The 14421-nt window shown below is 38.3% G+C and overlaps 1 protein-coding gene across 1 annotated transcript; it reads right to left on the minus strand.

Moving 5' to 3' along the window:
• Nucleotides 1–5793: 5793 nt before the first annotated feature.
• On the minus strand, nucleotides 5794–12880 carry LOC311058725 (uncharacterized protein; the record flags this gene model as incomplete). Its single annotated transcript, XM_084076188.1, has 7 exons — nucleotides 5794–6129; nucleotides 6711–6836; nucleotides 8532–8603; nucleotides 8928–9032; nucleotides 12226–12364; nucleotides 12548–12666; nucleotides 12772–12880. 7 exons carry the CDS (start codon nucleotides 12878–12880, stop codon nucleotides 5843–5845), a joined length of 957 nt encoding a protein of 318 aa, XP_083932314.1. The 3' UTR covers nucleotides 5794–5842.
• Nucleotides 12881–14421: the final 1541 nt, after the last annotated feature.

Below are 14421 nucleotides of genomic sequence, written 5' to 3' on the forward strand. Positions count from 1 at the left end.
TGTCAGGCAAGGGGACTATTCATGACATCACTATGATGTCAAGGTTTATTTTTTATTTCCTCATGTCTTTTTTTGTATATATTTTTATTTGGCTAAAGTCTCCTTCTAGGTAAGTTATTTAAAGTTAGATCCTCAATTTAACTTTATCTGTCGTCGACGCTCTGATTGGTCAGACCCGTCAACAAAGTGATTGGTCAAGCTTCACATGACACATGGCTATAAACACATTATAAACACATATCGATGACATAATGTATTCAAAGGCGCCGCTACCTTCACACAGGGTGTGATTTTTTTTTAAATGAATCACCCACTGTGATGACCACTGGGACCACACCGCCCACTTCACACTGGGTGTGATTTTTACTTTAATGGAGTATACTTCCAATTTTTTTCATTATTCCCCCAAGTTATGACTCCACATGTCAAGTAACAGTAAGTACCCGAGTCAAAGAGAAACAAACCTGAACCAGGCTATTATATTCATACAATACAAGCATACGTTTAAGTAGCTACTTAAACTTATACTCATATTGCATGATATAATAATAGCCTGGTTCAGTCAAAAATTGAGGTTAGACATCACAGTCCATATTTGGCAGTGGTAGCTGCATTGGAAAGTCCTTATGGTTATGACTGATCATGGTAATCGACTAATCGAATACAAAAGAATATGTCCGGGGTTGCTCAACACACGATCACTCCATTTGCCCCGAAACAACAGACTGTTGATCAGAGCTCTGGCTATAATAAAGGCTTCTTTCCCCGCCTTCAATGTACTTACATATTGTACGGTTAATATAAAACTACATTTCCTACTACATCTTAACAGTTTAGCCACAGCATCTTTGTAGGTGCCCTACAGATGCAGTAGACAAAGCATTTATACACAATCAGGTGCAACTATTGATGATGAGCTGTCACAAATGGGAAGTAGTCTAGCCAACTACGAGGACATGAGTGTGAGATTGCAGTAGGAACAAACAAGGGTGAAAGAATCTTCCTCCCATAATAATCCTTTAGGATTAGATTATTATTATATCAAATACATTATATTATCATCACTTTACCCAAATACATTATATTATATTATCATTATATTAAATACATTATATTATCATCACTTTAACCAAATATATTATATTATTAGTATATTAAATACATTATAGTACTAACTAACTAAAACACAACATTAATGTAAATCCATTGAACTAATAATGTTATAAATGTAACAATGTGTTCATGTTCTGACTCCGTTCATCTGGTTGTATTCAACGGCCCTTGTCGCCCTCGTGTGGACACAATGAGTAAATACAAGTGTTTGTCGTCAACAAATCACTTTAATCATCAAAATATTAAACACGAGATGACGCAACATGGCGCTGGTTTCTACATGAAGCTGTTCAAATCTACAAGCTCACAATGAGACTCATTGTGAGCTTGTAGATCGGCTATTTTCGGCGCGCGACACGGTCGTAGTATTTGTATTTGTAAGCGAAAGACGGTTGTATTTTTTGAAAAAATGAGCGGAAGCGCTCGCGTTGCGTTCTGTGTGAGGCTTGACACGGCAAGTGTTTTATTTTGAAGAGAAAACGGAAGCATTCATGTGGCATTCTATGTGAAGCAAGACACTTATGTGTGTGGGAAATGTAGTCCATTCTAGTGTAGTTCTTCTAGTCATCCATGGTGGCTGGGAAATGTAGTTTCTTAAATGTAGTCCACACAGCTAACCCATGTTGGTGTTTGGGAAATGTAGTACGCGATTGTAGTTTTTCTAGCTACCCATTGTCGATGGAAAATGTAGTTCTTTAAATGTAGTCCTCATCGCTACCTGTGTTGGTGTATGGGAAATGTAGTAATCGATTGTAGTTTTTCTAGCCACCCATGGTGGATGGAACATGTAGTTCTTAAATGTAGTGTAGTCCTAAGGTCTGTTTATGTGCAGCTAGCGGCTAGCTAGCAGCTAGCAGCTGCTTTATGCGCAAAACAAACTAACAAACCAATGATTGGAGGAGGAATTAACAATACAAATCATCATCTTATTATGATGATGCTGTTTCTAAAATGATTAAATGGACTAAATATCCATAAATAGTGTTTGTTGAGTCACTGCGTCATAGTTATAAATATTATACCTAGAGTAGACGAGAGGAGAGTTTGTCCACTAGAGGGCGACACAGTCCTGTTTTTTTTATTCTATTCTATGGTTAAAATGTCCTCTTGTTTCAGGATTATATTATATTATTATTATATTAAATACTTTATTATCAGCACTTTACCCACATTATATTATATTATATTTTATATTAAATACATTATATTATATTATTATATTAAATACATTATATTATATTATTATTAAATACATTATATTATTATCCTTTATCCTTTACCCTGACATTGACAGTTGCTACCATCATCTGAAGAGTCATTTTGCAATTAGATTATGTTGTCCCTGAACATACAGGAGTGTAAATCTTTTGTTGTTGCCCTACATGCCAGATGGCATAAAGGGCAGTATATAAGTATTAGAGTAGACTAATTAATTAACTAGAATGTGACTAGAACAATTTGTCACACTGTGATGAAAGATAAGACTAAACTAATGGCAGAATATAGTGAACTAGTAAAACCTTCTGTAACAATAGCAGATCCACAACCTCACAATACGTTGCGTTTGCGACACATTGTGAGCTTGTAGATATATATATATATGTATATATATATATATATATATATATATATATATATATATATATATACATATATATACATATATATATATCCTATTTAGTTTTTGAACAAATTATAAATAATCCCTTACAAAAAATAAATTAATGAAAGAACGTAAATCCGTTACAAAACGAGGAATATAAAACAGGGCTGTTTCAACGGGGCCAACAGACGTAGGGTCCGCTGACAGAGAAGGGCTTTGTAGAGAGGAGGCTGAGGGCCTTTTCATCAAGTCTGTGAATCTGAGTCAGTCTATGAAAACCTGACCCCCCCCCCCCCCACCCATCAGGAAAGGAGCAGACCAAGTACTAACTATTGAAGGTTTAAGGGGTTAAATGATAGTAGTCAATGACACTATATGAAAGAGTTTAATCTGCAACATAATAGTAAACAATGTAGTGGGGGTCCCTGCTTCATCTCTCTCTCAACTAGGGGGTCCTTGGCCTGAAAAACCTTGAAGACCCCTGGTTTAGAGGCAAAGACAGCAGGCCCTCTTTAGTTGAAGTCTAGTGCCCCCTAGTGGTAATAACACAGCATTTAGGGAAGCACTGTTTCCAGAACATAATTATGTAGTATATATCCCTTTTTTAAAAAAAACGTTCCTGGTTTTCTGTTTGTTTTTTTGTATAGATATAATTATTTTGTATATTATCTTCAAATTGTCCCCTCCCACCAAATAAAAATACAAATAAAATAAAAATAAATAACAGGTAAGCAAAAGGCTTTTGCACACCTGAATGAAGTGAAGTATCCACACCTAAACTGAATACAAAATGAAATAAATAGTCTTGCACTAATACAATAAATAGATGATAGATAATAGATCAATAATTCAGACATTATGTCTATGAGATAAATGACCCAGACATTATGTCTATGAGATAAATGACCCAGACATTATGTCTATGAGATAAATGACCCAGACATTATGTCCATGTGAAAATAAATGCATCAACTGAATGAGTCAACGTTAAATAAATGATTCTTCAATGAATCACATATTAATATTCTGTGATGCACATTAATGCATTTTTCTCATAATACTGCATGTTCCATATATCGACTACTGCAACAGTCTACTCTATGGCGTCACCACCAAGGTCCTCAATAAACTACAGTATGTAAAAAATTCCGTCGCCTGCCTGCTCACTAAAACCCGATCCAGGGACCACATCACTCCTGTCCTCCGTGACCTTCATTGGCTCCCAGTCAAGCATCGAATTGACTTTAAAATACTAATCACTACCTACAAAGCCCTCAACAACCAGGCCCCCCACTACATCTTTTGTCTTTATATGTCTTTTTATTCATCATTATTTACACTGTTATATTGTGCTTCTGTAATCTCGGCATCATTGAAAATGAGGGCTCTGCCCTCAATGTATCCCGAGAAAATAAATAAAGGTCGAATTAATGAAAAAACATCTCTGGACTCATCAAACGCCACGCCCCCTCCCGCTCCCTCAGGTCGATCGGGTGATGCCAACATCCTGGACACCCTCTGGACAAATAAACAAACCTGGGGTGACAGGGCCTTCTCTGTGGCCCCGCCCCCACACTGTGGAACTCACTCCCAGCTCACATCAGAGCTGCCCCCACCCTCACCATGTTTAAAACCACCCTCACCATGTTTAAAACCAACCTCACCATGTTTAAAACCACCCAGTCAAAACCCACCTCTTCAGAATCGCATTCCCTACATAAAACCCCAACCCTTTTGTTTACCTTTCTTTTATAGTTTTAATCCTTTTCAACTAGTCCATTCTAATAAAGTTGTTTTTATTGTGCTCTGTAAAGCGACTTTGAGTACCTAGAAAAGCGCTATATAAATTGTATGTTGTTGTATTATTATTATTATTATTATTATTATTATTACAAGTATTATTATTATTATTATTATTATTGTCTCCGCCAGGAGATTATGTTTTCACTTTCCGTCCCCCCCCCTCGGCTAAGCTAACATTGGTCAAGCCTCACGTGACACGTGACAATACGTTGAAAGAGTGTGCTCTGATTGGCTAGTGAGACGCATGACGTATAGCGGCCTATAAATAGATGTGTCACTTTGAAAGAGTCTTGGTCTCTTTCAAAGTGAGGTAAGACAGGAATAATCACGAAATGGCTGAGAAATGGCGGAGCAATACATTATGTAGACACACTGGTGTCATCACAATACGTAATATAAATAGCTTAGACAGGATTAATCAAGAACAGTACTTTCCAGTCACAGTTGATGACACAGTGCAACTAACTCTTATTATGCAAACTGAAGAAGCTAATCATTGTCTGCAAACTGATGAAGAAGCAAAGGCGCAACGCCTATCATCAAAGTTCCAATCTTGGAATAAATTCCAATATTTGCTGGCGGAGACTTGTGCTCCGAGGAGCACATTTTCTAGTTATTATTATTATTATTATTATATATGGATAAAAACACATCATCATTGGTCTTCTAGATGTATTATTAAAAAAATCACACCCTGTGTGAAGAGGGTGGTGCCTTTGATGAGCCCCGTATTGACCCCGTATTGATGTTTCATCAATGTTTGTGGACAGACATACATACATACATACATACATACGGACAAAGCCAGATATAGGGGTGGTTGGCACCACCCAAAAATCATCATAAAAACATCAAATAGACACTGACAAAAGTGTTTAAGTTTTAATATGAGTTTATTGAGAGGCTGAATATGAACATTATGGGAGCTCTTTAAAGCAGTGGTTCTCAAACTGTTTCAAGTCAAGGACCCCTACATTAATATGTATTTGGTTAAGGACCCCATCTGAAAATATGTTATGTCAAGGACCCCCAGAAGAGAAGATGTGTGTTTAAAAAATATATATATTCAAATGTTTTGAATACTTTCAGGATTTTTACAAAATGTTCAAAAATAGCAGATGTACAAGCTTGTATATCTGCTATTTTTGATTTTGAATGTCCAATGTATAAAATATAGATTAAGTGGTTAAAATGATTGTTGTGACGCTACATTAACTAATTTAGCTGGAGAACCCCTGGACCCCCCCCCCCCCCCCCCTCTGGGGGGTCCCCAGACCCCACTTTGAGAACCAGTGCTTTAAAGTAATGGTATCAGTCCCAGTGTTACATAGAATAGAGCAGAACACCACTGAATGTGACGTGGTTCTGTGCGTCATCATAGAGCCTCCAGGAACCACCATTTAAACGCATGGTAACTGTGTCTCCCTGCTCCAGCTCTAGGATCATTCCATTAGACACGTATATCCTACTGTTACCATTATTCTTTGAAGAGTTATCAATGAGTCTCTGCTCATTTTTAAACATGAAGATGTACACATACTCTGAATTGAAATATCCAACTGCAGTAAATCTGAACTGATAGACTCCTTTCAATGGTGCTGAGAAGAGACCTGAGACAGCGCACGCACACACACACACACACACACACACACACACACACACACACACACACACACACACACACACACACACACACACACACACACACACACACACACACACACACACACACACACACACACACACACACACACACACACACACACACACACACACACACAGAGTGAATACTGTGTTAATAAACCCTCCTATCATATAGGACCACAATGGAAACAGGACAAAAACAGGACTTTTTGGTGTTTTAGCTTTAATGCACAAGAGCATGTGGTAATGTCTTACCACATGCTCTTGTGCCACATGCTGTTTACATTTCTGACCAATAAAGTATTAAATCAATCAATCGATCAATCGATCAATCAATCAATCAATCAATCAATCAATCAATCAATCAATCAATCAATCAATATTATGGACAGAAGCCAGTGGTTTCAACCAATATTTCATTCATTGATCATGATGACACTTTTTAAACATGTTTTTTACATGTCTGATAGCCTGATATATAAGTTGTGCCTTAGTTAATGGTAATTGATTGTGTAAAGTTAATTCAAATAATTTAATCTCCCCCTACCTGTAGATGGATCGTATGCGTTGCCGATGTTAGTGTGAACTCTCTTGTAGATCAGAGTGGTGGGAGAACTAAATGGTCCAACTGTTCCATCACCCAAACCAACAGAGAAGGCAACCTTTGGTTTATCTGTCAACACAGAGAGCATTATCATATTGTTTATAATATTATAAAATCATAATAATATACTATTAACCCTACTGTATTATACTCAACTCTTCTTTTCCCTCAATACCAAATCTCTTCACTGAACATAGCAGATACAAGCTCACAATGAGTCACAATGCAATGCACTGTGAGCTTGTAGATCTGCTATTTGTCAGAATGTTTGAAGACACTATAGGTTCATGTGGTTAAGCCAATACACCAATCAAATGTATTCAATCTAGACAAATAAATAATAATAATAATAATAATAATAATAATAATAATATGGGTAATAATAATAATAATAACATTATTATTATTATCATCATCATCATGATAATCATGATGATCTGTTTCAGCGTACAATGTAAGTTAATGAGGAGCACATTTTGAATTATCAATTTCTAATCAATGGAGCAATTATTTTTTATTTCTTGTCCACCTTTGGAGTTACATAATGGCAAGGTAACTACACCACCCAAACCTCTAACAAAGTGCTCTTGCCCTTTAAGTAAACAAATTGAGTACTTTTTCCACCACTACTGAGTTTGATTCAATACATCTACTATAGGGTCTTAGTTCACTAAGTCAGGGGTCTTCAATGTTTTTCAGGCCAAGGACCCCTTAGCTGAGAGACAGATGAAGAAGGGACCCCCACTACTTGTATTAAAGTCTGTTTGCAGATTACACTTTTTCATAGATTTTATAGATAGCTTCATAGACTCAATGTGTAGCGTTGTTGGATTCATGGTAATGTGTATTTAGGTTAACCACTCAACAGTGGTGGAAAAAGCACTAACAATGACATTCTTTACTTTTTACATTTTTAAACCCATTATAACTTCAAACTCCATATTTAACATGTTAGATTCATCAAAAACACCTGTCCTTGGTTCTGGTGACTCGTCCTGCCCTCCTAATACGTGAGGGGGCGTGTTTTTTCGTTTACTCTTTTCATTTTTTTGTATTGAATGTTTTTCATTTTCCCAAAAAATATTACAAATTAATGAAAAAAGTTATTGAAAAAACACGGTCTCCTCACGTGTTAGAAGGACAATATCAGTGACCAGAACCAATGACGGGTGTTTCCAATTAATCTAACATGGTTAAAATGGAGTTTGAAATTACAGTGGGTTTGTATAGGAAGGGGGCGTGTCTGATCAAATGAATATCAAATATCTAAATACTGAATCAAGCAACTTTAAAAAAAAAGTTAAATATCCCTTTAAGTACAGTACTTGAGTAAATGTACTTAGTTACTTTACACCACAGCCACTCAGTACAAATGTTTCCCCCTACACAAAACCTCTTTAACGAAAATAGCCGATCTACAAGCTCTCAACACCTCGCAGCACGAGGCATTGAGAGCTTGTAGATCTGCTATTTTCGGCTAATGTTCCCCTCAGAAAAGGGAGGCTAGGGTTCAAGTGGTTCATGTAAAAATATGTTCCTATCATAATGATTTGCCCCCCCCCCCCCTCTAGTAACTCTGAGGACCCCCTAGGGGTCCCCATACCCCCTGTTGATGACCCCTGCACTAAGTTCAGAGTGGGACAGGCATTCTGATATACTGGATAGATCATTCAAAGTTTCAATCAAGCAGGATCTTTGAATGTATTTATTTTTTAATAAAACCCTCCTGCATCTATAATCTTAATGTGTGTTAAACATACTTACTGAACTGTTCCTGAACTTGACCCTCAGCAGCAGTCAGCCTGGTTTCTACGGTGGACAGCTGAGCATGGTGGGCTGAAACCACAACATTAGCATTAAGTCTGATCCATCACAAATACTTCTGCTGTTTCATTTTAAATATATCAGTGGAGGGGGGGTGTTTCACAGTTTTTTTCTTTTTTTTTATCTCTGAACTTGCCTACAATCCCTTTTGATAACAATACTTTTGTACTTTTACTCAAGTAAATTCTGATTTATCAGACTTTTACTTGTAACAGAGAATGCCTATATTGCAGTATTGATACTTTTACTTCAGTAAAAAAAATAGTACTTTTTCCACCACTGTTCAACATCATCCTCTCCTAGCTGCATTCACTGAACATCTCCTGTTCAAATTACCTTCACTTTCTTCCTTCAAGACTTGGATCTGACCCTCACTGGTACTGAGTCTGGACTGGAGCTGTTTGACCTGGGTCTCGGAGGCAGTCAATTGGGCAGCCATGACTGAAAAATATCACAGAGAAACACAAGTTAAAATATAGCTGCAAGCAGCGATAATACAGGGCAGAGAGAGAGAGAGAGAGAGAGAGAGAGAGAGAGAGAGAGAGAGAGAGAGAGAGAGAGAGAGAGAGAGAGAGAGAGAGAGAGAGAGAGACATGGAAACGGAATAGATTGAAGAGATAGCACTCCCTATAGTGCTATAGCTTTGTCCAGGCTGATGTTGTCTGTTGAAGATCATAAACTCTTGCCTTCTGTCATGAACCAAGCCAACACTAAGATCACTCGTTCACAAACCATTTACCAATAGAGAAATTGTATGTCTCCTCACAACCGAAAACAGTGAAAGCAGCCGATCTACAAGCTCAGAAACACGTTGCTATCTGAAAAGTTTTGAGATTGTAGATCGGCTATTTTCAGAATGAAGTATGTCATACAGTACATTGAAAAAACGTACTCTCAAATAAGCATTTCAGGTTATCTTTACCATTTGCACATGTATTCATTGATAGTCATTACGGGGCCAGGCTTCCAGCATGGACACGTTTTGTTATTGGTTTATTTTTGGAAGTTCTGGCTTTGGAAGTTCTGGCTGAACCGTGCAGTCGCTTTTTATGAAACTCGGCCATATGATAGATGGTCATGAAAAACGATCAAGAAATAATTCTCACAATCTTTCGTCAAAAGGTGGCGCTATAGCACTCAATTGAAAAATGCCAACTTTGAACAGGTACAACTCATGCCCTGTTTCACCTACAGCCATGAAACTTCGATGCACACATGCGTCTCCTCATGCTGAACAACTTTCACACTCTGACTTTTGACCTCTGACCTTTAGATCTCCCACCATTTTGAATTATATGAAAAACAGTTAAAACCTATCTCCTCCTGGGATTTTTGAGTAATCTGCACGAAACTTTTTACACATGAACTTTGGACCTATGCCGACAAACGTTTGCAAAATATTTTCCATAAGTGAAAAAATGAAGCTTTAATGAGCCAATGCATATTGCAGTTTTATGACAATTATTCATCTGCCCCTAACACATACATGCAGACTTACCATTCTTTGAAACTTTGCAGAAATGTAAAGGGCCATTCCAAATATCACTGAAACCAATCTTACTCCAATTGGTCAAACGGGGGCGCTATAGCAATTTTTTGAAAATTGAAACTTTAAACAGGCAAAAGTCATGCCTCGTTTGGCCGACAGCCATTAGACCTGCTTACACATGTGCCTTGACTAATGAGGAACACATCTATCACGTTGACCCTTAAGCACCGCCCTTAGATTGTCCGCAATCTTGAGCAGTTTGAAAAACACTTAAACCCAGGATTTTTCAGCTATTTGCGTGAAACTGTATGATCATTGTGATCTCTTTTTTCAGAGGTTTGTCTGTTGGTCCAGTAGCTTCCCGCTTAAGTGTATGTCTCACAACCTCAAGGTCACAGGTTCAAGCCTCACTTGGTGCAGACTTCATCTAAGTTGAATTTCACACAACATGACTATCAATGAATACATCTGCAATTGTTAAAGGTAACATGAAATACTTAATTGAGTGTTTTTTACATACTTCATTGTGAAAATAGCTGATCTACAATCTCACAACTTTTCAGATAGCAATGAGAGTATGTTTTTTCAATGTATAACATACTTCATTGTGAAAATAGCCGATGTACAATCTGACAACTTTTAATGGTTTCTTCAATGGTAAATGGTTTGTGAACGAGTGATCTTAGTGTTAGTGAAACAGGGGCTTGGGTCATGACAGAAGGCAAGAGTTTGTGATCCTCAACAGACAATATCAGCCTGGACAAAGCTATAACACTATAGGTAGTGTTGCAGCTACCTAAGAGTGCCTCACGACCGCAAGGTTGCCGGTTCAAGCCTCACTTAATGCAGACTCATTTAAGTTGAATTGCAAAAAACATGACTCAATCTATTCCGTTTCCATGGCGCTCTCTCTCTCTCTCTCTCTCTCTCTCTCTCTCTCTCTCTCTCTCTCTCTCTCTCTCTCTCTCTCTCTCTCTCTCTCTCTCTCTCTCTCTCTCTCTCTCTCTCTCTCTCTCTCTCTCTCTCTCTCTCTCTCTCTCTCTCTCTCTCTCTCTCTCTCTCTCTCTCTCTCTCTCTCTCTCTCTCTCTCTCTCTCTCGACTCGTCACGACTTTCGGCCAAAAAAAGTAAGTAAAGTAAAAATTCCTCAAAAGTGTACTTAAGTAAATGTACTTAAAATAAGTGTTAAATAGCTCTATATTCTGATGGTACTCATTGCTATAGATAGAGTGTTAGCCTGATTATCAGACTGAAGCTCAGAGAGTGGGTGGGGTCTATGGTCTGGAATCAGGCTAATAGAGTGTTTGTTCAGTAAAAGGAGTCTCCGTGTCTCTACAGCTCTTTATTAAACAGAAAATGCATTTTCAATGCTCTCTCCTGATTGGCTTAAATCGTGTCACCTACCTGAAAATGTACTATAGTGTGTTTACTAAAGAGCTGGAGAGACCCCTGTGACCCAACAAATGCTCTGTAGCAATGATTACTATCACAATATACTTCTTTAACCTTTTTAACAAAAAAAACCCTAAAAATATCACTTACTGTACCCCACCTTTAAGTACAATTTTGAGGTATTTTTTACTTTACCTGGGTATTTCCAATTGTCAGTACTTTTACTTCTACTCCATTACACCTCAGAGGCAAATATTGTACTTTTACTCCACTACAATTATTTGACAACTTTAGTTACTAGTTACTTTGTAGATTTTGATTATTATTACAAAACATAAAATGTTTTGTAAACATAAAATGTTTTGTAATTGCCCACTTAAGCCCTAAATATATTTGGGCCATTTGAAAATAGCCGATCTACAAGCTCACAATGCGTCGCGATGCAACGCATTGTGAGCTTGTAGATCGGCTATTTTCAAAAGAGTTTTCATACAATTGAAAACTTGTGAAATGGGACATTCTACATAATGTGTACTTTCTACTTTGGTACTTTAAGTACATTTTGATAACAATACTTTTGTACTTTTAGTAAATTCTGAATTTCTGACTTTTACTTGAAACAGAGAATTTCTACATTGCAGTATTGATACCTTTACTTAGTAAAAAAGTTTAAAAAAATGTAGTACTTTTCCCACCACTCTTCAACACCATCCTCTCCTAGCTGCATTCACTGAACATCTCCTCTTCAAATTACCTTCACTTTCTTCCTTCAAGACTTGGATCTGGCCCTCAGTGGTACTGAGTCTGGACTGGATGCTCTGGACCTGGTCTTCACTGGTACTGAGTCTGGACTGGATGCTCTGGACCTGGTCTTCACTGGTACTGAGTCTGGTCTGGATGCTCTGGACCTGGTCTTCACTGGTACTGAGTCTGGTCTGTATGCTCTGGACCTGGTCTTCACTGGTACTGAGTCTGGACTGGATGCTCTGGACCTGGTCTTCACTGGTACTGAGTCTGGTCTGGATGCTCTGGATCTGGTCTTCACTGGTACTGAGTCTGGTCTGGATGCTCTGGACCTGGTCTTCACTGGTACTGAGTCTGGTTTGGTGGTCTTGGATCTGGCCTTCACTGGTACCGAGTCTGGACTGGAGCTGTTTGACCTGGGTCTCGGAGGCAGTCAATTGGGCAGCCATGACTGAAAAACATCACAGAGAAACACAAGTTAAACTATGAAACATTTTAAATGCATTTCATCCTGTACCTTTACAACTTCTTCAAAACAGATTTAGAACATCCTAACCTGCCACTGAGATCTTCAGCTCATTGGATTCTTCCTCGCTGGCTGCCATCCTGGTCTCCATGGTCCTGATCTTCTCTTGCTGTACTACCACCATGTCTCTCACCGCCATCAGAGCTTCCCAGAGGTCAGATTGTGAGAGAATATCTGCTTCTACACTGCTCTCTCTCTCTTTGACCGGTCCATTCTGTCCCTGAGCCCCGGCCTCAGACAGACAGAACAGTAAAACAAGCAAAGCCTCACAACCCTCATCCTGAAAGCGAGTCACTAAGGCTCCCTCGCAGCCGCCTTTTATCCTCTCCCACCTCCTACAGGAACACTGGACACGTGATTGTACCCAGTGGAAAGTTAGGGTACTAACTGGACACTAAATAAAGTCAAGGACCATCTGAGAACTCCAACATGTGGCATGATAAGAGCTGCCAACATGGAATATCAAAAGAAAGAGTGTGAATATATTTGATGTAATCAGCTGTTGTTATTTAAAAAAACAAAAATGTTCCAAGGTTGTTCTGCTGGTGTGATGTGCCTCACTGAGTGGAGAGAGTGCCTTAGATGTTCAGATAAATTATATGATCACATAAAAATAGAATGATATTTATTCTACAGACATAAACCACATATTTATGCATTTATTTTCATTTTTATTGACATTTTCTCTGTCAACGTGTGTTCGTGTCAAGTCCAGCATTTATCACTGATGTAAGAACAAAGCATGTCAGACAATGTAAAAGGTGCATTTGTTAAACTTTAATTTTACTAATGTCTGCCAGTCTGTGTCAGATCAGGCTCTGGTCTACTCTTTGCCGAAAATAGCCGATCTACAAGCTCACAACGCGTCGCACTGTGATAAACTGTGAGCTTGTAGATCGTCTATTTTCGGCGATTGTTCCCCTCAGAATAGGGACAGAAAGGTAAGTGGATGAGGAATTGGTTTAAAAAAGTGGTTAACATCAGACTGCTGTCAGATTCACCTGGTTCCCAGGATAAATACTACATTACTGCTACTGTAAAGTAATAATTCTATTAATACTATATATATATATATCACTACTATTAATACTACTACTGCATGTATACATACTACTGCTATATATATCACTACTATTAATAATACTACTGTATATCACTGCTGTTGCCCTTCAGTTTGGCCTTCTGCCCTTCAAAGAATGATCTGTCCTCATTTAACCTGATCTATGTCTGCCCTGTGCAGCACCCCCCCCCCCCCCCCACACACACACACACACACACACACACACACACACACACACACACACACACACACACACACACACACACACACACACACACACACACACAGTCCCAGCTGATTGTACAGTTTTCTCCTCTGCCTCTCTCCTGTCAATACAGTTTTTAAACTCCATTTTCTGTGATATTATGAATCTTTAACTCCTCCTGACTCCTCAGCTCTGTCTTACAATGAGTCCAGTGACTATGATTAGTCCAGACCAATGAGTCCAGTGACTATGATTAGTCCAGATCAATGAGTCCAGTGACTATGATTAGTCCAGATCAATGAGTCCAGTGACTATGATTAGTCCAGATCAATGAGTCCAGTGACTATGATTAGTCCAGATCAATGAGTCCAGTGACTATGATTAGTCCAGATCAATGAGTCCAGTGACTATGATT

The sequence above is a fragment of the Gymnoscopelus microlampas genome (genome assembly GCF_963454915.1).
Source record: "Gymnoscopelus microlampas genome assembly, chromosome: 13".
In the NCBI taxonomy this organism is placed as follows: Eukaryota; Metazoa; Chordata; class Actinopteri; order Myctophiformes; family Myctophidae; genus Gymnoscopelus; species Gymnoscopelus microlampas.